Below are 25,478 nucleotides of genomic sequence, written 5' to 3' on the forward strand. Positions count from 1 at the left end.
AAAGAAGTCAATGAGAAACCACATTGTCACTATCTGTCAAAAAACTACAGCAGGATTTTTTTTTGTTATCACAATGCATTGTACATGTCAGCAACTGCATTGAAGAGATGAAACTCAGGACAAAACAGAGCAAGAAAACTAGAGTAGAAATCTAATCCAAGCAAATCAACAGCCACTTCAAAGTTGACCAGCTCAACAGCAAACACTGCAACTTAGTCCAGAACCAGTACTGAAGGAGTTAAGAAAACATGCTATTAACATGAACCGTGCAAAAGCAGCGCAGCGTTATTGTGTTTCAATACTGACCAATATTCAATATCGGTTTAAAATGAATTTTGATCTTAATATCAATTCAACTTAAACTGTACGATGCTGTTTTGCAAGATTCAGATCCACTATAGAGGACACAAGAAAAGTGAAAACAGGGATTTGGAAAGGGGAAAGCTTTATAGTCTAATTCTCACTCAATCAAACTGCTACAGAAAAATCAGTTAAAACTCAAGAGGAGGGCAAGTAAAAGCTCGTCCGTCCCAAACCAGAAAAACTTCCATGCAAGAAGAACAGACATGCGCCAAGAATAAAAGTGTCTCTCAAACACACGCACATACACACACACACACGCACCTCAAAGGTGTCAGAGCTCAGAGTGAGAATTAGTACTTGTCAGATTTAAATTGACCACATGAAATCCAAAAAAACAAAAACTGGCATTCTAAATGTAATAAAACATGCTTTAACTTTGAAATCCACTTCTGAAAGATACCATGATTTCACTCAAAATCACACACAGAACATCAAATAAATTATGACTTAATATCTGCTAATCCCACTCTGCAGCTACTACTAATTTGTCTACGTGACGATTACAGAAAACAGACTGAGGCCATAAAATTCGCAAAGTGGGTTTGATTAAATTCCAACATATTTGAACTCACCAGTCGCTGTTGCTCCAGAAGCTGGTCTGCTTCTTCCTTCTCCTTTTTGTACAAGATCTCCATCTCAGTGAGCCTATATCATACATGAGTAAAACATACTGTGAAACACATCACACAATCCACATTTGAAACAAATCAGACCACTGGCACTACGAGAAATGCCTTTAAACATAGCTATAAAGATGGATTGCGTACCGTTTCTCCATCTCCTGCTTCATGTCGATGCCCTGCTTCTCCAGAAGCTCTCTCTGAGCAAAGGTCCAGTCCACCGGCTCAACGGGGGTTTCGGCAGATGGTGTCTTCTCCCTTTCAGCTCTGGCCTGTTCTGGGTGGTTGAACCGGAACACGTGGTTCTTTCCCATAATGATGCGATTACCTGAAAGAAGATGGGGCACACGTGTGGCAGAAATTAGCATGGAGAGCATGAAGGTAGTGAGGACATTGCTCCTTCGGTGCTGAAAGGACAGTGTAAATGTACAAGCTCCAACTTTTGTTATCACCGTTTTTTTTTTTCAATTAAAGCAGAACATCACAAGGGGTGTCATGATGTATAACTGATTTATGAAGCACAAGGAAAATCCCCTTATATGGATTCAATTATCTATAGTTATTAGGAAATCGGTTATTTCATCTTGGCCAATGAGATAATACATATATCACACTTACAGATTATTTACAACTTTATTTACAAAAATGAGATATATCCACCTGAACGAAGCTGGATTGCATCCTCAACACGCTTGCCGTTGACGTAGGTTTCTGATCCCTCGCAGGGCACCAGCATAACGATAACTTCAGCAAAAACACACCAAACAATCATCAGTGACTCATTCTGAGATGCTCATCATCATTTATCTTGAAATAGTAAAGGACAAATATCTCATCTGGTGTATGCAGTGATTACTGACACGTTTCCATTAACAGAAGATGAATTCTGAATCTATATTTGTACACTAATTTCCTCCATTTACAAAGTGCCTACTGTTGTTTTTGCAGATATTTAGGGGGGTATCTGTCTTCAGTTTAGATAGAACACATCCTGGCATACGCCAAAAGAATCACAAGCTAGCAAACTCCTAATATGGTGCCTCACCGTCTCCATTGGCATTCCTTTCACTGCGGAAGATGCAGTGCTCTTCCTTGATATGAGCTCCACTTAAGACAATGTCCTGTCGTCTTTCAGCATCAGCCTGACCCACCCTGAAACGATCACAGAGGCCATTTTGAGAGTGAACACTGCGCTCTCATTGTACTGGCAACCATTTCGACAAGAAGTCAAATTGAACATTTAGACCATTACTTTTTGACGGCAGCACTTTCAAAGCACTACAGTTTCTTTCATCTGTGATTCCGTCATCTATTATTTCCGCGCTAGAGTGCAATTGTAAGAAAATACTCAACAAGAATAGTTGACTGACGGGGCCAGAAGGACAAAGAGGGGAGGAAGGTAACTTCAGACAGTGAAGCTTTTTGTGATCAGTGGCAGATTTTGAGGTTCCTCTGACTCTGAAATTTCCTCTTGCTTAACATCAAAAGAGGAAAAATCAAATGCAGAGTAGTTTTCAGAGACCCTGCCTGGGAGAAATTCCAAACTTTTCCGCATCCTCCTGCAGCATGTCAATGTCATCATTCAGGTTTTGGTTACCTTGTAATTCCGTCTTTGATGTAGTAGAGCAGACACTCTGACATGAGAGGATCCTCATTCAGGTTAACCAGGTGGGGAGTCTACAGATCAAACATAAGAGGTAGACAGTTCACCAAAAAAAAAAAAAAAACATTTCTAAGGTTTCACTACTTTCATCAATACTCAGAGTGCTGAAGTATATCAATAATAGAAGTGTTAATCAACTGGCCATAGTTTCATATCAAACACTGCTGGTGACCTGTCAGTAATATGTGATATACAGAGCATGAATGTGGATGGAAATGGTCACATTGACACAGTGCTGACAAATCTAGAGTCTGATACATCACAATACCAATACAAACAACGCTAGCAGCTACTCCGCCAAACCACCAACCTTTTTTGGGGAAAACACCCCATTAAAGTCTGTATAAAGATCACAAGGCTTCTCAACGAAATGCTAACCCATGGAGCGGCAGTGAGTGGAAAGAGAGAAAAAAATGAATGCAAGACAAATGGATGCGTATTAAAGTATGAAATGAAATTAAAAATACACCCAGCAGAAGAGGGAGGTCAAAACATGTCTACAGAGGGATTAATTTCAAAGAGAGGAATCTGAAACCACTGCTGATCTAGTGACAGCTGGTGCTGAACAGTCAGATTAAAAGATAACAAACCTCATTCTCTTTCGTCACAATCAGACTAGCACATCATCTACTGGTCTTCATGTTGCTGCCACATAGCACTGAGTGAATGGGGGGAACGTACCAATGCACGTAATTTAATAAGCCTCATGGCAGCGCTAATAGCTCTAAGCAGCTAAAGGAAAGGTTTGAATAATTTACTCTGAGCCAAGCATGATCTTCAAACATAGCTTTAACTTCCAAGAAGCTTAAATTCAAAATCATGTGAAATCTTAATACGGCACCATCATTTTAAGCATGATCATGTACATTGGACCATCAATCAGACATGGAGGGAAAAAATTAAAGATATTGTATGTTTGTGCGATGGGTGCCATAAGCTCAGAAATAAGCACATTTATGATGTTAAATCACTACTAAAGACAGTACTAAACTTAGCTATGGGACTACATATAGTGAAGGAAAGTCTGCTACTTCAATTAAACCAACCTTCTTAGTGGGAAAACCATCAAAGTGCTCATCAAATGGCATTTCATGGCTAAGCTGAGTGTGTGAAAGGAGCACATAACAAAGAGTGGAAAGACAGACAAAATGATAAAGTGAACCAAGGAGAAAGAACGGTGACGGCAGAGGGGGGGGGGCTCTCATGGAAAAAGATAACATGCGAGACAGAAGTGAGGAAGTGATTGTGGAAGGGTGTGCATCACCACCCATGGGAAAATTGAAAGCCCAGAGCCATCAACTTCTGTGCTTGTTTCGCATGTCTGTTCTACCTTTTTAGGAGAGAAGACCCCCAAAGTGCCTCCATCTTCACGGATTGCCACACCCATCTCTGCAAGCAAGGCCTCCCTGCAGTGAAGGGGAAGAACATTTGTAAAGTGCCCTCACAAAGCATGTTGCATACAGTCTCTTGCAAAGAGAAACATACATTTTAACTCTACACATTTATTTTCAGCAGTTTTCGTGTTGATAAGAGACAGAGGATGAGAAGTCATGTGTGCAACATTTCAACAAGTGATTTGCAGTATGGCAACAGGCAGAGATTGGCACCAGTCAGACTCACTGGACAGACAGTAACACTGTTGACGTCTGCAGCCACAGATGAGTGGGTAAAGGGGGAGAAACTGTGTGAGAGGGGTGTTTGTGCAGCAGAGTGTGACGATGGAGAAGGGAAGGGAAACAGACATAATGAGTGCAGAGGAAATGAGACAGATAGGTGAAGAAAGTGAGACAGACAGCACAGAGGAGTGAAAAGACAGAGATGGAGCTATGGGGGGGTTGTCTCACACTGACAGGACACAGACAAACTGACAGAGGGGTGGAGGCACACGAAGGAGGCACATCTCCCCCCCTTGAGAGACAGAGATGGAAAAGAGCAGACATTGTCTGCCAATACTGACCTCTCCATGCGGATTGCCTCCGTCTTTCGCAGTTTTTCTTCCCAGGTTTCATTGAGCTCGGCAATGATCTTTTCTGATTCCTGAACACCACAAGCAAAGTGTGAGGAAAACACAACCACTCTTAAAAAGTCTGGGACAAAAACTTAAGACAGAGGGGCATGGTAACATACGGCTGTATATTATGGCAATTACACCCTCACTTATGAGTTTTCCCTCTGATTATGTTGCTTAAAGCTCCAGTAACTGTTGCATACAGACACTTCATGTTCATCTTCTGAAGCCAGTGAGGTGCTTAGATATCCATTCTTTTGGATATTACTATATTCTGTGACATTTGTGACTAAAGGTTTAATAATGCACTACATCATCATCTTAATTTAACATTATAATCACGTGAAGAATAAAGGTAAAGGTGTCCTTTAGTGCAACATCTTTAAGGAACAAAGAACGTGAATATTATGTGCCTCACTATAAAAGCTAAAAGCCAATAAGTCAGAATCTATTTTGGTCCAATTTCCTCTGTATCTGCGTTGGTGCTTGACGTCACGGGATGACAGACAGACTGGGCACCGCGGTTGCCATGGAAACTGCAGCTCTTCATGGCTGGTTGTTGCCATCCTATGTGCTCCCTTATCAACCGAGTAAAAGGTCTACTGTGATCGTGACAGATAAGAAACTCAGAGGCCACATGAGGTCTGATGGGCTGAACGTATTTTGATTAAAGGCTAAAATTAAACAACAGCTATCTGGATATGAAATGAACTCGTAATTTACTGAACAGATATTTTAGTGTGTGCAACGTTCAGCTTTGATTGTAAAGGGATATGTTTTTTTCTTACCAAGGTTGACCAATCGATTGACAGATATTTCAGTGTTTTTGGATAGATGCACCTTCTATGGTTCCCAGGGCTATACCGCATGACATTCTTTACATTCAAAGCTTCTAATGAGGTTTTCTAATGTAGCTCTGAATGCCTGCTGTCATATTTTATGATGTCAACACCTTAAAAAAAAATCCTTCAACAAAATCCTCAATTTCAATTAAGTGAATCATGGGATTAAATGAGTTAGCCATTTTTTTAATTAAATCAACTTCCTTTAATGACTATTGCTCATCAGTTTTGTCAACATAAATACATGTAAGCAGCAGGCTAATCCAATAAAGGTATAAAATAATGATGAAATAATAATTGCATCCTTAGGCTTACTGCTGCTACACTGCCCCGTTCAGTGCCTGCCTCCCTTTGTGTGTGGCAAGTGGGAGAGTAAACAGTTTTCTGACTGCAATGAAAGTGTTTTTTGAAATGCTAAACACCAACAAATATGGACTGACGGTAAATATTTTGTGAGGTAAAAACATGTTGTAAATTTTGAAATTATTACACCAATTTTTTTAAATAAATTTGGTCAGCGTTTAGCTCTACTTAGGACATATTTGAATGGCAAAAAGAAAAAAGTAAGAGCTCTAGTTTTCCTTTCTAGTTAGCAAAAAATGGACTCAGGTCAAAAGCAGGGAGAGTTGGGGGGTCTTAGCAGCTCTGACTGTGACTGCTGCAGTCTACATGGGACAACTTTACCTTGAGTCTTTCGATAGCCTCCTCTCCTCCAGGGGTGGACATGATGCGCTCCTGGATGCTGGTGACCGACTGAAGGCCCACCTGGCTGCACAGTGAGCCAGAGGATGGAGAGGCTGTCAGGGAACCAATAGGGGCTGTGGAGAAATGGCCAGGGCGTTGGTTCTCTGAGGCTATCAAGTATCTATGCTTATTGTTCTGAATGTCTTTGAGGTCTGAGCCAACAGCAGGAGAGAAAAAGGGAGAGAGAAAAAGAGCACAACATAGAGAGAGGAGGGATAGGCCCGGGACAGGATAGGGAATAAACCACATAAAACGAAGGAACCAAATGCAAAACAGGAAGAAAGAGAGGAGAGACAGAGATGGGGAAAGAGAAAGGACAAAGGGGAGGGAAGACCAATGTAAGACACATGTTGTAAGTCAAAGGGTTAAGACAAACACCCAGCATAATGGTCAGCTACAGAGAGCAGCAGTTTTCACTACAGATATTTTAATGCTTGTATCAGCTCTTCAACTCCCAGAAAAAACTGCATTAAATTTGAGCTTGTACTCTATTAGAGTTTCACGAAGGTTGTTTTTATGTGGGTTGGAATTACAGCGCAGGGCAATTAACTCTGAGCACTTAATTTCTACTTTGTACCATTCTGGGGAATAGGGTGGTATCACTTTGTTGCTTTTGTCTTGAACTATTAATGTGAATGAGAACACACTGTGTGAAAACTGCTATCAGCAAATCAACTACAGGATGGAAGGGAAATGGAGACTGCAAGAAGGCCCAGAGGGAGGACAGATGAGAGTCACTGACACATGCTGCTAAAGTTCAGCCTGCAGTCAAGTAGTTTGATTCAATGCACGCACGTGCTCGCACACACACACACACGCACACACGTACGCGCTCACACACAAAGCCACAGCAGCCTCACTAACGGTCAGGCAGTTCATGTCAATATAATGGGTTCAAGGACCACTGAGGTAACACAGACTGTGGCGTCTAAAAAACAAACAAAAACAAAAAAAAAAACAAAAAAAAAACGGGACAATAAAAGTAGAGTTTAAATAATTTGGGAGGTGCAGACATTTTGGAGATTAAAATGTGTGCAACTGACACTGGCAATATAGAAAAATAGACCCAGCATTACTAGCTGGGGGTGGCATAACAGCAGCAAAATGTACGGTTTCAGGCTATACATTGGGTAAAGCAACATTTACACTGATTATTAGTGCAAAAGGGGAGGAGGAAAGAGGTATTAGGGTTTTTTGAGAGAAGGGCACACTAACTATTCAATAGAAATGACTGTAACACATCAAGTTAGTTAACTCCATATACACACACTTCTAGTAAGTAGTCACTACTCTAAGCAGCCAATACTAAGCAATTTAAAATCATGCACCTTTCCTTCTGTAGCTCTGAGCCTCAGTTTGAGAACTGAGAAGTGCCATTCTAAAGCTTTGGGCAATGTCACCTGCAGCGGATGGTTAGTAAAAGGAAATAAAATAAAAAGCAGAAAAACCACTGTCAAGTAGAAGCTTGAGAAAGTGAGTCAAAGACTGACATGGCAAGAAAATGATGTGGGTGCGCAGGGGGTGGGGAAGACGGACAAGCTAAGAGCTAGCTACTCTAAGAGTAATACTGTAGAAAGGGATAATCCAGAAGTAACTTGTGATACAGGTGGATTTGAGCCTGCAAATAACTGCCTCACCCCCATCATTCTGAAAAACAACAGAAACACAAGCGCAAAGCATGCTAACCTAATAGCATGCTAACCCTCACCAGATCAGCAAACCTATAGAAGCCTTGCATTTCTGAGTCTCCTTCTATTAAGCGTTAGCTTTTTTCAGCATTTACATGCAAAGCCGGTAGCAGATTTAATATAAAAGGTAATGGGGCATAAGCAATGTTAGCTATTATTAATGGGGCAATTAGTGATAAGATAATTGACGACTACCACACATATACACACATTTGATTCCACTTCCTGGGCAATCATCCCCCATAGGATCAACTGAGGGGAAGCAGGAAGAGATGAGAAGGGTCAGTGGTCAGCACCAGTAGAATGGGAAGAAAAGGTTACAGACATTTCTTAGTGAGCTGGTTGAGAATGATAATGAGGATGAGAAGAAATGCCATGGAATGACCTGTGAAGTGCCATGTCATTAGCATGATCTAAGCAGGCATTAGCAAGTAGGCAGGTTATTAATCAGTTCAGATTTTAGAAGTTATTAATGGGTGTATTATGTCTCTAATTGACTAGGCTATGAGCCATTACTCTTGTGTACAGAAAATGAAGTGTGATAGTTTAATGTGGCTTCAAACTACCATTTGTGTTGTCAGTCACAATCAGCCACATGGGACGGTACACATTTTAATTTAATGATTGTACAGAATGCATCGTTAATAACCTGTAAATTTCGTGTTCTGTTGCACTTATCGTACACATTATATACCTTAAGGAAGCATAATAAACCGATATCTGAGCAAATAGGTTTCTAAAAGCTGTTTAAGTCTTTTTAGTTTTGTACTAGGCACGGGTACAAGGACTGAGATGAAACATAGTAGGATGGTTGAAAGTAATGAGACAGTGAGGTAGAAAGAAGATGTTGCCAGCTTGTGATTGCCTGAGAAAGAGGGTAAATGCTGCATGGCTGCAGATATGGTCTACTGTGATAGCATAAAACTCACTGTCCAGGATGTCTCCCAGGCCCTGGGCACGAAGCAGTTCCTTCAGTCGAGCCACTTCATCCTTCAGGTCACGCACCAGCTTATTGTTGGGATCCTCATTGATAACAGCATTGCATTTGATGTTCTTAGCTCGGTCAGCGTAGCTAAAAAGCATAATGGTAATAAACTTTAGTCATAATTAAGGATCAAATGCAAGAAAATAGCTGGAATTATTTGGTTAATTATCATCTGTGTCCTGGATGAAAACCGTACCGGAGCGTGCTGAGGGTTTCATCATAGTTGATATCTGCAGGACTCAGGGCAGCTACCATGGCTGTTCTTGAGTTTCCACCTGATAACAAAAGATTGGTAAAGAGGTCAATTATGTGGCAATGTGGGTTCCTTTAAAATGCTCATAAAAAAGCATGGAACAAAACACTACGAAAGCAAAAATGAGTACTGAACACTAATTCAAATAATACAAGACTTCAATCTCATTAGACCAAACTGATGTGTTAGATGTGTCAGCTAAAATCGAAGATACACTGTATACTTGTCCTCCATACATGTCTGAACTAAGGAGATGGATCTGCTTGTCTAGTTAGGTTGAAATACAGTCTGCTGACAGTGTTCTTCTTAAATTGGCAGAGAGTAATGGACACTAGCTCCAGTCATATCTGTGCCCTCACTTTGTTTTACAGGATACAGATGGTTCCATTTTTCCTGCTGTAAGGAACAGCGATTTTGCTACCAAGTTTACAATCCACCATATTCCACCAGTAAAGGATATTTATAAGGTGATATTAAAATTCATACCAAGGTTCTCCCTCAGCAACCATGTCAGAACAGAGTCTCTGTAGGGGATGAAGTCAGTCTTCTTCTTCTTCTTGCTCTGCAGTAAACAAACATCCATTTAGCAAACAGATGACAACTGATGTAAGACTTTCTGTTTTAATGCTGAAAATTAGGGATGGCAGTGAAGATATTATGATGTACCATGACAAACACCTCATGTGTAATGGACAAGAGGTCAGGTAAAATGAGCAGAGGCCTGATTTGATTAACTTTTGCACTGGTGCAAGGATTGTGGGCTTTACTGTGCCTGGTGCCTTAAAGACCACCACTAATGTGATAAAAAATGGTGGTGACACAAGACTGAGAAGCAACTTCAACACTGCACATGGCAAATAGTTGTCAAATGTGCCACATGGGGAGAATCAGAGGTTAGTGGTTGAGCTGTCAAAGGGTTTACCTTGCTGGTACAGTTATCCTGTGTAAGCAGGCATTACAAGGACAAGAGCAGAAAAAACAGAAGGGCAGACATTAAAGCATGCCAGGGTACAAACATGAATTCCTTGAGAAGACGGTCAAGTTGTAGAGGATAAGAGAAAAGGCTGAAAAGGAGAGACAATAAAGAAATGAACAGACATAAAACACTCACCACTTCAGCTAAGGCAGAGATAACCTTTCCTAACGTGGTGAGAGATTTGTTGATGTTTGCTCCCTCCTGTAACAAAACATTAAAGAAAATATTATTCAAGAGCCATCACAGCAATACGAGCAGTTTGCTGATTGTGGGTGTTTGGGATGATGGGGGTCTTACCTTTAGCCTTGTACCTTTAGCTCCAGTGGAATCTGCTCGTTCACTTCCTGCCAAGTCTACCAGACTAATTTTACTGACCTGAGGAGGGAGCAGATACATTATAGATGCAGCGAGCTTATGAATAATTTACATTTGGATGATAACAAACTGAGAGACGATGAGAATATTACTGAAAGAGCGACAGCATTCACAGAGTTCACAATGTTTTCAAAAACATTTAAAATACTTGAAACATGAGTAAGTGTGAACCATTCTTGACATTTGGACATTACTGTCAAGTAAGACGCAGCTGGGCAGTAAAATCTGATAGAGTGGCTAAACACAATAGGCATTGTGCTTACAATAACACAGGGGTCTTTGTCTCTCCAGTCAGAGGAAATGCCAAAAGTCAAATCTAAAATGGCTCTCTTAACTTTTTCCTTCTCTGATCATCACCAACTAAGAGGACCTAGGGAGACATCTCAGGCAAAATTAATGAGGCGAACTAGAGAAGTAAGTAAAAACTAGGATGAAGACATGAACTAACAGCATGAGAGCAGAGTCATTTCTAAGCTATAAACAAGTGTGAATGCTTAATGATCTAATTTATGAATCTGAAGGATGCTGTCCTTCTTGTCTCCTCTGACCTTTTCTGTGGAGAGATCTGTTTCACTGTCGTGTTTCCTCTGTGTGAAGACGATGGTGAAAACAGCATGGGACCTGCTGCTGGTCTCATTCATGTTGGTGGCAGCCACAGTTCTGCAGGTTAGCACAGACAGGCATAGGTAAGAAATACAACAATATGGCCAGAACACACCCTTCTGAGCACTAATCATTTTTCTTATTATTAAATTATTCAGTATTATTAATGCTAAATTAATGATCTTGGCTGTTACTGGAGCTATAATCACTGGGTTTTATGCCTATTAGAGTCTCAGGGATTACTTTGTGCAGCGGAGGTGGATAATACTGTGAGGACACCAATCACAAATACACAAAGCTCGCTCAGAGAGACGGCCACAGGAGAGATATGGGCTGTTCACGCCATGTTCTACAAATAAGCCCTCTGAGTCAGCATGGGAAGATTAAGGCAGGGTTCACTCCTCCCCACAGGAGCTCTTGTGACACACACATACACAAAATAAAACCAACACACACACGCATCACATGCACTCAGAAATTCTTGCTACCTGCAAGTTACAGGTCAAGTTGGATTTGCTGTTTTATTTACAAGGATTCTGGTGTTGTTCCTTGATCAACACTGATGCTCAAACTGTGCACATTCATGTCTTAAGAACATTTCCTGATTCCAAGTTAGCGTTAGCTTGCCGATAATTGCCTGCCTTAATTATCTCATTCTTCTGAGGGCGTGGGTTATCACATCATCACAACTGTCACCACCACTATTACTCCCATGTCAATCTCATGATCTCAGCATGATCCCAGGGCGTGGCTCACCTGGCCTTGTTGCCTGCATCCATTAGGTCAGCGATGTCTGTGTAGGAGGTGACAGCGAGCTTGGACAGGTCCTCCACGTAAGGGCCCATTAGCGGATGTTCTCGCACTCGTAGGTTCCCTTTGTTCTTAGGGTTGAGCAGATCTCGCACCCTCTCACAGTAGATCTCCATGTAACTGACCTAGAAACAGTAGTAAAAGTAACATATTATCAGTTCAGGCACCCCAGAGCAACATCATAAAGCAATAAAATGAAGTTGAATGCAAACTATTATAATACAAGTCTAAACGATGTAGGTATATTACAGTGTATTTTGCATCCATACAATATATTTTTTTATTGTTGATGATGACAGTTGTTTGTTTTACAATTTCCAATCACAAGAAATGTGCTAAAGAACACCAGTATCTTTGAAGGTTCAGCCAAAGTGTGACTGATGTCTGATTATTACCAGATATGTTGTTAGGAGTAGGACAAGGTTACAAATGGCTCACTGAAGATGAAGCCAACACAAGAGTCAGGGGCAGGGGCTGAGAACAGGGATTACAGATGCCAAAGCAATCTGAGACTCACCTCTACTGAGTAGGAGAGCTCCTCTTTGTTACTGTCCTCATTGATTTTCTCAAATAGATCTTCACAGAGCTGAGAGGCAAGGAAAGAAGAGGTTTAGTGCAAATTAACAGCATGTGGGGTGAAAGGGAGGATGTAGAGGAGGGAGATCTGACCAACCGTAAACAAAACACTAACAATGATTTTCCACATGCAGTACAGCAAATCATTTAGCAATAAAATATCAGACTGTAAGATTTAGAGAGCATCAGCAGATGAGACTTGACACTTAATTACAGCATTGTAAGAAAAATCTGATATGACAAATTTCAAAGTATTTTAGATGAGGGATTGCACTCTCTTTTTCATCTGTGCAGAATCTTAGCTGTGTAGGAATGTAGAAATGAATATATACTTTTGTGTCATCGGCATAGAGATTAAAAAGAAGACAAGTACATTAGATGACATGATCAGAGGAAATGTGGTCGATAAAGGGGAGGAGATCAACTAACAGACCTTGGGGGACACCTATGGAACCAGATGTAGTTCACACTCTACTTACTAATGCCATTATAGTGTCTATCAAACAAACAGTCTTAATTAGAAGTGGGTCATAAAAAAAAAAAAAATAGTCAGCTGTACAACAAATCAATGACTCTTGCAAAGTCTTGGTATATAAGGCATGTTATATATCAATACTGCATCCTGGGTTTCAATTTGGCCCCTGTGTCCTTCTCTATCACAGTTTCCTTAAACCATGAGGAGGCTACAAGGGAAAGAAAGGATGGACTGAAAGCTGGCTGACTGTGAAACTTTGAACTGAGATACATGACGATAACAGTACAAGCAGGCATAAATTTGCAGAGACAAAGAGCCATCTCATTGTTAGAAAGGTAAAGGTGAAGTTGCAGTCTCAGCGTTTCAGAGGTGGATCTGTTTGGCTCAGAATTCAGAGGTTGTTTAAGTATTCAATGATGTAAGTGAACAGTTTGCACTAGATGGTGGGCAAAGTCTGCGTTAATATCTGCTATGCAATTCAGCAAAATCAGAAATGTGTATTTGTAAAACAAACCATAGGAATGATTCCTTCCTGGCCCTCTTCCTGCTTGCCCATCATGGTATAGGATTTGCCAGCTCCTGTCTGGCCATAAGCAAAGATGCAGACGTTGTAGCCCTCAAAGGCATGCGCCAGCATTTCCTTGCCAATATCATTGTACACAAGGTTCTGTGACGCAAAGCTGGGGTCTTCCGGCTGTGGGGAAAAACAGAGATATCACTTAAAACACATGTATGTAAAATGTCCCTTCTTATAGGTCATTGCATCGGACTGTGGAGCAGAGAAAATGTTCAAACCCACCGTAGTGTGTGACCAGTAGGAGTAGTCAAAACTGAAGGTCTTTGCTGGTTCCTTTGGGGCTTTGGGGTTGGTAATAGCTGTGAGAAAAGAACAAAATTAGTTAAGTGGTCATTGTTGCTTGATCATCAGTAAACATCTAAACAAACTGCCATTCCTGATTACTGTGCATTTCTTCTGGTCCTCCTCAAAAAACTCTTGAAATGAACCCTATTAATATACTATTTATTTTGATCCTGGCTGGCAAATAGTGAGACTCAAAAGATCCAGTTCCTCAATCGGAGCACTAACGGTGATATTTTTGGATCTGAAAGTCACATGAACCAGTGACTGATCATGGTCTATCGGCTTTGTGTCTGTTGTGTCAAGTTGTTTTACAAACACACTATCTTTAATCAGAGTCTTAATTCATCATATGTATTATTAACAGTGAAAAAAGACAATACAGAGTTTAAATAATGACAATGTAGCCTACTCCCACTACACCTCTTTCATCTGTTGAATTTGCAAAAGGCATGATGACACAATATTTCCAGACTACCCAGCCTTTCCCTATGGTCACAGAGACATTTCTTAATGAACAAGAATCTGCAGCCATGCCTGGCATGTCATCCCTCTCAACCATGCCTGCTGGTACCCCTGGGACTAGTATTCAAGCTTTCCGCACTGTGCACTGGATATGTGACGGAGGAGGAGGAGAGGAGGAGACTAAAAATTTACTGTAGGATATTTCTACTTATTTGCAACCCAATTGTTCCTTAACGTCTTCTCTTAGACAAACTGCGCTTTTTTTTGACGAAAGCTTTGTTGTGTCAGAGACAATGCAGAGAGTTGGCTCAGGCTAGACAGACAAACATATACCTCCACCATCAGAACTGAGGGGGGAGGTGAAGAGGAGGAAGTGACAAAGAGGCTAATGAAAAAAAGGGGTTGAGAGACTGAAAGTAACGGGTGTGTTTAGCCTAGCAACAATCCAAACAGAGCAACAATAGAAACCAAATGCAGGACAAAAGGAAAGACTGTGCATCTTACCAAGTACAATACAATCTGTATATTTAATGCATTTTCACTCTGTCCAAGCAAATCTCCAGCGTGAGCCACAAAGCAGTAATTAGCCTTGTTTCATGCAAATTCTGTACTAATGGGCAAATTAAAGCCGGGTCTGGCTCCTCGACATGAGTGTGCTTGAGAGGCTTTTGCATCAAGATGTCCCAGGCAGAGAGCCTTATGTGTTCAGAGGATTTCAGCACACTTATCAATAATGCAGAGGATGTGGAGAGACAGGGATTGCATATCGCCCTCCACAGGTCACATGCTGACAGAAAAGCACAGCGTGTCCTCAGAAACCAGAACACTAACTGCTTCATGCTAAATATGTGATGACCATAGCAGTTGCCATCGCACCGAATCTGAGGTACCTACAGCCGAGCAGAAATAAAAACAATGCATTTGTTTTTGTCCCCTACAATCTTCAAACGAGTTAAGGTGCACAGGCGGAGCAGCAGCTTCCATATTGGGCACTGGAAGAGGATACAGCAAGACAGGTGGCTAAATAAAGCCAAATTTCACCTTTGACCTGCCTCCAAAGGGAAACTGGAGCCAGGGTATGAAGAAACGAAGGAGGATTTAGGTTACCCGTGCCCCTATTCCCCTTTCCTGGAACAATCTACAGCGGCTATTAATGAAGGGGCAGCCTAATTCAGAGTCATTCAGTGTCAGCCAAATTCAGTGTTAACGAGGCAACTTAAAAGTAAAAACAGAAAGGTGATGAGACAGTGCCATGCGTGGGGCATTCAGACAGTGGGATGTCCATGACAGGCCAGCGGACTGACGGTGACAAACTAGCTTCACTGGGAATCACAGCTGTGTTCTAGCAAGACAAGAAATGATGTGAGCTTTCTAATCTCCTCAGTCTGTCACCTATTTGGTCATGGGCTCACATCAGAGACAAGGGAGGCTGTCGTGGTGTAAAAATGTATCTAGGCACAGCACAGCATGGTAGCAGCTAGTGGGAGACTGCTAAAATCTTAAAGGTGAATCATGCTCATGATGTGGCATGAACGTCTCATTGAGTTGCCCACTCCTTTGCTCTCAGAACAGATAGCTGCATCACCCATTTGGTCCTGTCAGTGCGTCATAGCAGTGGGTCTCTCACGTAAGACTCCATAAAAGCTGACGATGGTGACATGTGCGTGCAGTCTAATTTCTAGTTTTGTACTTGTGTGTTGAAAGTAACAGCCAATTGCTTCTCTATGTATATCCAGCAACTGCATCATCATAGACATCTCTTGTATCTGAATACTGAAGAGTGACACAGATGAGGTGAAATTTATCCCTGCCATCAGAGGTTAAGTAAATCAGACAGGAGTGCCCCATATTTGCTAGCATGACTCACCTACTTTATCTCACCCAAATATCAGTCACGCAGCTCATTTTTTACACTTGCACCTGTGTATCACACTTACAACCAGTCTCCATGCGAGCACTGATGTACAGATGTATAGAAATAGTCACACACCAACATGTCAAAGAGGAATTCCTCTGCTTTCCATTTTTAGTAAATATTCCCACCAGAGTCACATCCTGCACTTAAAATGGCAGAAGCGTCCGCTGCCTAATAAACGTCATCACTCTGTCTTCCTCAACCATGGCAACAGGTATAGGACCAGATTCTGGTTGCCATAACAACCTCAACTTGGCACAGAAGGGGAGGATGCGGCACATCGAGTTCTGTTTTCTCTCGCCGCCTCAAGCATTCCCTGTTACTGCTCTGTAGAAATTGTATAGAATTGCTGAAAAAGCAGGTTTATGGTCAATTGCAGTCATTTATCAAACAATGATTTCAGGATTCTAAGCCTTAAAAAATCCTGAGACATGCAGAAAGCATGGTGAGAAAATCTTCAGGATTTGTAACTAAGACATTAAGCTACTTACCACGCCAGACTCCATAAGCAATAGCAGAAACAACCTTTACTCAACAGAAGACTTTGTAAACTGAACATTTAATAACATGAGTATTGTAATGAAGTAAAAAAGACAAATATTTTATCATTTAACAAACCTTTTGAGCTCTAAAGTACTATTCTTGGTGACACAGAAGGTACATATTGATTGGCAGCATAGCAGGCGACATGAAGCTAAAGGTCCACAGGTGTAAGGTCAGAAATATAACATTATCAGTGTAAGAGCAACATAGATGACTGCCATCAAACAATACTAAATTTACATTACATAAACGGATGGCATGCAAGTCTGTGTGGGAAGCTATGTAGGAGCCACGATTCTCTCAAGACCAAGGAATTCAGTCAGAGCCTCATGTGCAACGGACAGACACGAGCTACAGGGCGGCATATGAGGCCAATGCCAATGTTTATTTGTCCAAAATGCCACAGCTCTGCATTTTCAGTTCCTGTTCCATAGAATACGGGACTGATAGGATGCTGGCACTCCACGGGAGCTCTCCAATTCAAGGAAGGGTGGATACCAGTTAACTAACCACATCCTGCTATCTAAAGACATCACTCAGCTGGTTGTAGCCGGCAGACATTTTGTACTCCAGTGTTCAATGTGGGGCCTATAATCCAGCCAAGAAAGCAAAGAGACCCCTCAGTAATTGGGTTGTTAGGAGGTCTCCAAGCACCAGATGGGGACTAAAAGCTAGCCTCATTCACCTGAGACTAACAGGCAAGCAGAGTCTAAAATGAATAAACATATCTGCCTCTCTTCCAGTAACCCTCTGAGGACCTGCCTGCTGTTAGTTTGAGCTATCGATGCCTGTCTGAGATCACAGGAAGGGGATAAGGTCATTAAATAAATGTGTATGTAAATTCTAAAAGGAAAACAAATGAATGAGCTGCTACGGGACCTCGGGCATTCAGAGAAATAATATCTGAGCAGAACTGTAATTACCATGTGTGCTTCTTTCAGCAAGACTGAGGAATTTTAATAGCATCCCCGGGGTCTGTGTGCATATAGGCAGCAGTGTGATGTAACAGTTCACTTCTGAAGAATATCATTTCACAATTTTATGCACAACATTTAATTGACTCACATTACAAACTGTCCTTGTCCACAAAATAGAAATGTTGGTTACACCAACAGCATCAAACAGGCCTAACCATGAACACTTACAACATACTATTTAAAAACATACAGACACCCAATAAAATGATTGTTGTAAAATGCAAGTCAGTCGAAATCTAAAAACATGTGTATCATGGCTGCATGTTAAGATCTGACAGAGTGATGACTCAGAATTTCGATGCAAAGTCCTTTTCACCTCATGCAGTATGTCTATCATTCTTTGTCTCTCCCTCCACACCTGCCCTGCAACTCTCTGGTTGAGGTGGTTAAGCCTCAAAGTTTGAAAACCTCTGATGTCAGCTAAAAACTAATAGAACATTTTAAAATAATGTCATCACCCAACAAGAGCAGGAGCCGCAGGGTGAAGAGAGAAAAAAAGCAACTCTGAATGGAGATCACCTAGTTCCACCACTCTATACAGGCTTAACACTAGGTTACCCTTACCCAGATCAGGGCTACAACTCATGACTATTTTCATCTGTTCGCAATTTGCAATGCATTTTTTTTTTTTTTTTTTTTGCAGTTAAACAACTATTAAAACCTCCAACAGGTCACCACGGCAAATGGCACATTTTAACATGTGGTTCCTGTTGCATGGAAAGCATCACAGGTACTGATCAGTTACTCATGGGAGGTCATGTCGCAGGTAATCTATATGAGTGGTGTTGAATGAGAAATATATACAGTGTATTCTGTGTATACAGGATTCAAATATTGGCTAGCCACCTAACCTTTGGCCCTGTCCCATGACCACACCCAGAGAGAAATCAATACCATCACAGCTCTAATGCTGTGTATCTCCATGCAACATTACAAATGCACACCTGTGTCACAGTTTGTGCATGAGGGGTGAAGCAAAGCAGCTGCTGACATGAGCGATGGTTTGAGCAGCACAGTCTTGCTAATATGGTTGTTCGGTATTAAATAGAGAGCATAATGACTGAGTACTGGGGCACACTGCGATGTGGCCACAGAAATGCTCTGCGTGTTGTATCCGGTGTCTTTGGAAGAGAGTGTGTGATGGCTTGGTTGCCAGGGCTGCAGCACAGGTGACAGAGTTGTCACTGGACGCAGCTCAACGCTGAGGGCTAAAAGTAGTGTCTTAGCACTGCTGTGCACATTTGACAAACAGCTGAGCTTGTCGCAGCCACAACACAGGACATACAAACATCTCCACAACAGAAACTACAGTAACTTGTGGTATCTTGATTACCCCTTTGGATACAGTGCGCTTTCCCCTCTGGTCAGGGAGATGCCTTGTGGGCTGTAATTAAAAAATATCCACACAGCAATTCAATACTCCTCCGTTGAGTACTCCTGCCAAAAAAACCCTGGAACTTTCCGGGCAGGCAGATGAGTTTGTCTCGCCAGGAGAAATGACCCCTCACACCAGAATCCACATCACAGTCATTGACTCAGACAAACAAACTACAACAAACTTTCTATTAATGATAACACTATGCATTGTCATTTCATTAGATGGGCCTCTACATCAGAGGAATTAGTTTAACTCTAAAGGATGTTACTGAGTTCCTACAAACAAATGCTCTGTTTCTACTCAGAAGGCTGATCACGTCATTTTTCTCTTCCTACTGGGAGAGAGGAGAGGGGGGAAAAAAAGCACAGGAAGACACCAGAACAATGCTCTGAATGCAGGGTATTGCAATTGACAACAGAGCCTGCAAAACACATTAGGTAATCTGTTATGACAAGGCTTTATGTGCCCACTCCCCTCTATCACAATGACCCTTTTCACACTGCCTCTACTCCCTTCTCCTTTTCAGAAAAAGTGATGGTCACGTTTAGAAAAAAGAAGCCTTCAATGTTGTTGTTGCACAGTGGCTTAAGTCAGTTCAACATAAAACTGCACAGAAAAGCAATTGGACAGCACTGAAAATACTTCTTAATTTTACTTATTTACTTTACTTATTAAAATATTTATGAATTCAGTAACTATGTTTACACGCACCCAAGAAACCAGGTTAATTGAAGAAATCTGGTTTGGCCAGATAATCTGCATTTTTTATATTTGGTAATAGGATTTCTCTCAATCCTGACCCAAATTAAGAAAACTGGGTTTCTTGTTAACTAGGGATGGGCTCATGTTAGCACTAGGAATGGGTCACTATTTTAAAATCTTCAAATATCAGCAAATTCTGAAAAAAATAATAATAATAATAATTTTAAAAATTGAATCATTTATGTGATCCTGTCTTAAAAAATATATTTCCCCTTGTTTTTAACCTGTGTGGGTGTGACTTAGTTTATCGGGTGCTGTGGGCAGATTTCTCTCATGTTATCTCAGCCACCGTAAAGTACATGCTGCAGGTACTGAGTTATAATAAGTGTTCAGATAAGATCAGGTTGCAGCCTAGTAGTGTGAGACGGCCACGTGATCGCTGATACAGAGGAAATAAAAGTTCCTCTTTACAAATTCCACCACAACATCTCATGACCATTCTTCATTAGCAGATCAGTCCAGACAGCTAAGGCAAGTTATGAGCTACGGGCCAGGCTACATTAGCCTAAAGATACTGCTCCTAAATACGGTAAAACAGGTTCCCAGTGAATATGGAATACTATCTTTACGCCCATCCCTAGCAAACACACCAATGAGCTTTGTCTCATAACCAGAAAATCTGAGGTTTGTTTTGAGTATTGAGTATTTCCTGCTAAATATTGTTTACTTTTACCCACTCTAAACCAAAAAGTAAGAAAAAAAACCCAATACATTAAAATGGCTTTAGGTGGGGTTGCCAGTCTAGCTCGAAAGTAGTCCAAAAGGGCGCTGTCCTGGCCTATGTGCCAGCTGTTCCAGCCCTGACTACTGTCTATTTATACAGCAGCAGATGGCAGCAAGTGCTTCACATGCCGACAGACTGTCAGTGACAGGAAGGAATGGACAGATTTCAGCCGCCCAACCTTTCCGCCAAATTCGCAGCCAAACCATACATCGCTCCCAGCCCACAGACACAGATAGCTAGCTGGGGCTGTGAGTGTCTTTTGATATCAGCAGCTCACGCAGACTCAGTGAGTCCAGGATAACAGAGACTAAAGAGAGGCTTCTAGAAGCCACCAGACAGAGAAAACATGCTAAGCCAGCAGGACTCCATTCAGAAGCTAAACAAACACAGAACTACAACAAAGAGAGAGGGATATCAGGCAGCCTCTCAGGTGATGACATGGGGGGTTAAACCAGCAAGGCACACAGAACAAGCACTAAATCTGCACTGAAATAACAATAAATAACTACGTTACGTGCCAACAGTATCTGATCAGAATCTGGACACATCTCATCATATTAACATATTTGTTGTTTACACATCAATGTTAACATTAACAAAATGACACAGGATCCTTAGTCAGGGTTTTCAGCTGTTTTCACAGCTCAAACAGGCAATGCTTCTCATGGATTGGGTCCAAGGAGGATATTCTCCTCTTTGCAGGTGCTGCCTCAAAAGGTCAGAGTTCTTTCCAAACACATCCTGTCATGGAAAGCTAAAGTGATAAATCCACAGCTTTAGACAAGTCTGGTATTTTCCAGTTTAAAAATAGAACTTAATGTATTGACAATTCAAACTTGCATGTGTCATCGATGTCACATGAAGTTTGGGTAAGTGGGTCCACTTCATAAGAAACTCAAACTGAAAAGGATTAAAGACAAAGCATTCCTTCCACGGATTATATATTTAGGAAATGTCTAAACATCTGGTTTCACAATGTGGGACTTATTTTCTTGTCAGCTCAAATTTGGTTGGTATCAACATTACGGGTAATAGTAATAATGAATTGTTGCCATAACATACAAGCCAACAATAAGAACAGAAATAAAACTTCTCTGCCACATGCTGGCTCCACTTCAAACTGAGTGCCTTGTCCTAGAATGGTTTCCAAATCTCAGCCACACTGGCTAAACTGTAAATTCTTGAATGAATCGGAGCCATGATGACAAAGAAACTATAAACCACTGGATTTGCATGGCAGTATAATGTTCATCTGTTCATTAAAACCATTGTTTGAACTCTTAAACCACGTTTAAACAAGGTACAGATCATCAAGTGATCCGAGCAGAGCGGTTGAGTGGGGACAACAGAGTGGACCAGGCTGCACAGACAAGGGAAATACAGAGTCCCTTACATTCAGTGCTCACAACAGGCACCCATTTTACAGAGCAGTGACCTGAATTTCCTCAACTTGCCTCCACTCAGAGACTGAAGTCTCGCTTTAAATGCTTTCTGGCTTTATATAAGCATCATGACATCACAAACACGACTCTGGCACACAGACCTGCCAGACTCTCACATCTTTTTGTTCAAAACCAATCTTTAAATGAAAGCATAAGCACTGACTGACGCCTCAAGCTAGTGTCAGATGACTAACATTTCTGATCCACTGATTTTTCTGTGGCCGACAGAAATGGTGCGTGAAACTGTGTATCTGTGTGTGCACCTATTTGTGTATGTGTACATGCCGCTGATCTCCATTATCTGCACACTATTCAAACAGCAGCATGAGAGCAGAGAATTCCAGTAACCAGAATTGAGGGGTCAGCTCTCCAATCTAATTAATTAAGGTTTCAAAAATAATATACTGCCAACCCCTGCCGACTTTTATTCATGAATAATACAAAATGAGCATCATGCTCACCACCAAGCTACCCGTGCCTGGACTGCAAAGCTCTCCAGTTTGCCTCTGAATTCAGCCCTCAAGACTGTGGGAGGAAACCAAACAATACAGTCTGGAAAGAGAGCAGTGTCGGTCAGGGCACAAAAACTAAAACACATTCACTCTCTTGAATGTGGGAAAGTACAGCCATTTCACCCAACTGAGACAATGAACCAAAGAGTAGGTAAGAGGAGCAAGCCAGGAGAACCCTTACCTTAAAACAAACACACCATTAACTACTGTTTAGCCCTTTATTCAGGGATGAATAATGATGATGTGGGCTGCTGTGAGCACAATCTGATTTTCATTGTCGAATGAGTATGATCTCAGCTACCAAGGCTGCATAGGAAATAAACATAATAAAATAACAGCAATAGGGAATAAGGCATTATGCTACCATATTTGTGTCTGGTGCAGGTACGAACTTTTGATTTTGGTTTTGATGACATGTAATTTTGAGTTACTATATTTTGTGATGACATTCCTCATTTCCCCACTAGTGACCCTATTGTTAAACACACAATCTCTATAACCCCCCAGCTGACTGAGCTGTAAAACTGGGACACATTTTAGGATTTGACTGAACTGCATTTCACCAGACTAATTCAGCGCTGTGTTGTTCCACTTAGATATGTCCTTTTATCTCTGGTAATATCACTAACATTAATGGATTTGTGTGGTCTGGATGCCACAAGTCAATCAAAGCAACTCCCTGTGAGCATCAATAAGTTGTTTTTCTGAAGGGTTCCACGCTGCAAAAACAGCACCTTGCATTGTAAACACACAAAAATGTTCTTATTCGAAAAATAAGCTGAAAAGGCCAGACATTTTTTGCAGTGTAAGCACAAACTGCAGGACAATAACAGCACGTCGATGGATGTGAAAATAAGAGATTTGCTTTTATTAAGTTTTAGCCCAAATGCATGAATACCACTTCACAGCCTCCCCCAATATGACTGAAATCCCATCATCCTCCTCAGTTGGACGACTGTATGTGATGCTGCCTCACGCTGTCCTACACGTGAATAGTGCTCGTGCATGACTTTCACTGTCTGTGCTGCTGCGGCTGCGTTCACATCTCCCCTCCCCCTCTCGAGTCGGCTCCGATCGCCATCCTCTCCTCTAATATCCCACCTTTTCTTCAAAAGGCTCCCATGGCTTCCTCTTAGCCCAATCACATGCTGGTATAAAGAGGGAGCTAAAACACAATGTGGTGAACAAAACCAAACTGAGCAAAGCTGTGTATGAAAAAAATCACTGACATATGGTGAGTACTGAAAAGAGCACTGCACATTCATCACTGGAGCTAGGGTGCTCTGTGAGATGCTTTTCAAAGAAACCCATGAGGCCACAGATCTGATAGAAGGTCACTTTATTCTACGTGAGCGTATCATGTGACAAACTGAACCTCATGAGATCATGGGATTCATACTGCTTTTCACCACTGCCAACACATATTTTGTTTGAGGACATCTGATGCACAGGCCTTATGACGTTAACGGCAAATATTCATCAGTTATACAGCCCAAGGGTGACATCATCAATGAGAGAACGATTACGTTTTCTACCATGTTTGATGTCTCCAGATGTTTCAATATCTGCAAAAAGTATGTTTCTAAAGACTTTAAGGCTCTGATTTTAGATCATTGAAATGTGTTGCAAACAACATGCTAACCTTGAAATGCTTTTGTAGTTTGCCAAGTGAATGATAAGTGTTATCGCTTAAGTAAATTGACTCAGCACTAAAGCAAAGATGACTCTAATGATTAAAAGGGCACACTCTGAAAACAAAAGCAAAAACAGGTTGTGAAGAGTCGACACAAGTTGTGGAAAACCACAAGCAGCTTGGTCAGCTACAAAGCAGAAACCACAAGTTAGTGGGAGAGGGTATTTATCACTTTCCCCCCCCGACCTCTGCCACATCAAGTGCATGCCAGCATTCAGCCCATCCCTTGGTATGTAATGGCATGTTGTGGTTTCTTATTTATTTCAAAACAATTAATGAAAAAGGATTCTGTACCAATGGGAAAGGCCAATGTGACTCCACGCCATGTTTTGGTTTGCAATATAAAATGTAGCATCATGTGGTTGTAAAGCTAAATAAACAAATTCTAAAGGACCGACTGCATGAAAAGAATTTCACCAAACAAACTGAAAATCTTCAAGGCGTATTATGCATTTTACGGCGTAAAATGTACGAGAATGGCTGGAAAACAACAAGTTGTGTACTTGTATGGTTCCAAATGTTTCCAACAATGTTCAAACTGCACATATTGTGCATATACATGGATTTGTGAAATTCAATGCTGCTTCTATGAAACAGTATTCGCAAGTGCAATACAACATACGACATTGGTAGTTTTTCTCATAAGAATATTGGCAATAGTATTTTTATGGGCAGTAGTATTTTAATGTCATTTAGTATTTTTATAGTCTGGACATACTGTGCATATAAATTGTTGATTTTTTATTCTATACCCTGTATACTTTCTATCTTGACCCTTCTGTGCCACTGTTTTTGCTGTTTTTGCTCTTTGTAATACTTGCTGGCTATAATGACTTAATTTCCCCAAAGTGGGATCAACAAAATCTGATCTTATCTTCTCTATTTTAATTAAGTTAATGGTGAGTTTCATTTCATACATCAGACCATAAGTCAGAGTGTGAGGAAGGAAGTCGGTGAACTTGCTAGCTAGCCACTCTGTTGTTTACTACTGTTTGCATTGCTCACACATGATGGAGTACAACTATTCATTTTTGTCTGCCATGGTGGTTGTTTAACAATGAAGACAACAACTCTCATGATCCCACGCTACATCATGTTACATCATTTGTTATTGTTGTGATGGAGAGATCCCTAGCAGCAGAAATTATATACTACACATTTAATGCAGGCTTTACGTAAGTCTCACTTTCAGAGAATATTTTAATAATTGAGAAACACTGGCAACAG

The 25,478-nt window shown here is 41.1% G+C and overlaps 1 protein-coding gene across 21 annotated transcripts in view; it reads right to left on the bottom strand.

Annotated features, from left to right (window-relative positions):
* The window catches only part of kif1b (kinesin family member 1B), a 56,585-nt gene that overhangs the window by 25,190 nt on the left and 5,917 nt on the right, over nucleotides 1-25,478 (bottom strand). For 6 of the 21 annotated variants that reach the window (XM_076740735.1, XM_076740719.1, XM_076740718.1 and 3 more), the window contains exons 3-23: nucleotides 13,781-13,857; nucleotides 13,496-13,675; nucleotides 12,448-12,516; nucleotides 11,877-12,055; nucleotides 11,066-11,177; nucleotides 10,440-10,517; nucleotides 10,278-10,343; nucleotides 10,089-10,106; nucleotides 9,653-9,728; nucleotides 9,110-9,188; nucleotides 8,858-9,000; nucleotides 8,139-8,180; nucleotides 7,569-7,640; nucleotides 6,181-6,392; nucleotides 4,604-4,683; nucleotides 3,977-4,052; nucleotides 2,581-2,660; nucleotides 2,029-2,135; nucleotides 1,644-1,727; nucleotides 1,131-1,311; nucleotides 936-1,008 (exon numbers count right to left, since the gene is read on the bottom strand). In XM_076740735.1, coding sequence (XP_076596850.1) covers nucleotides 936-1,008; nucleotides 1,131-1,311; nucleotides 1,644-1,727; nucleotides 2,029-2,135; nucleotides 2,581-2,660; nucleotides 3,977-4,052; nucleotides 4,604-4,683; nucleotides 6,181-6,392; nucleotides 7,569-7,640; nucleotides 8,139-8,180; nucleotides 8,858-9,000; nucleotides 9,110-9,188; nucleotides 9,653-9,728; nucleotides 10,089-10,106; nucleotides 10,278-10,343; nucleotides 10,440-10,517; nucleotides 11,066-11,177; nucleotides 11,877-12,055; nucleotides 12,448-12,516; nucleotides 13,496-13,675; nucleotides 13,781-13,857 — 2,084 coding nt within the window. Of the gene's footprint in view, nucleotides 1-935; nucleotides 1,009-1,130; nucleotides 1,312-1,643; nucleotides 1,728-2,028; nucleotides 2,136-2,580; nucleotides 2,661-2,956; nucleotides 3,020-3,692; nucleotides 3,747-3,976; nucleotides 4,053-4,603; nucleotides 4,684-6,180; nucleotides 6,393-7,568; nucleotides 7,641-8,138; nucleotides 8,181-8,857; nucleotides 9,001-9,109; nucleotides 9,189-9,652; nucleotides 9,729-10,088; nucleotides 10,107-10,277; nucleotides 10,344-10,439; nucleotides 10,518-11,065; nucleotides 11,178-11,876; nucleotides 12,056-12,447; nucleotides 12,517-13,495; nucleotides 13,676-13,780; nucleotides 13,858-25,478 lie in introns of all 21 variants that reach the window. The other 15 variants (XM_076740734.1, XM_076740727.1, XM_076740724.1 and 12 more) reach the window with 9 other exon arrangements.

Source organism: Chaetodon auriga, chromosome 10 (genome assembly GCF_051107435.1).
Source record: "Chaetodon auriga isolate fChaAug3 chromosome 10, fChaAug3.hap1, whole genome shotgun sequence".
Classification (NCBI taxonomy): Eukaryota; Metazoa; Chordata; class Actinopteri; order Chaetodontiformes; family Chaetodontidae; genus Chaetodon; species Chaetodon auriga.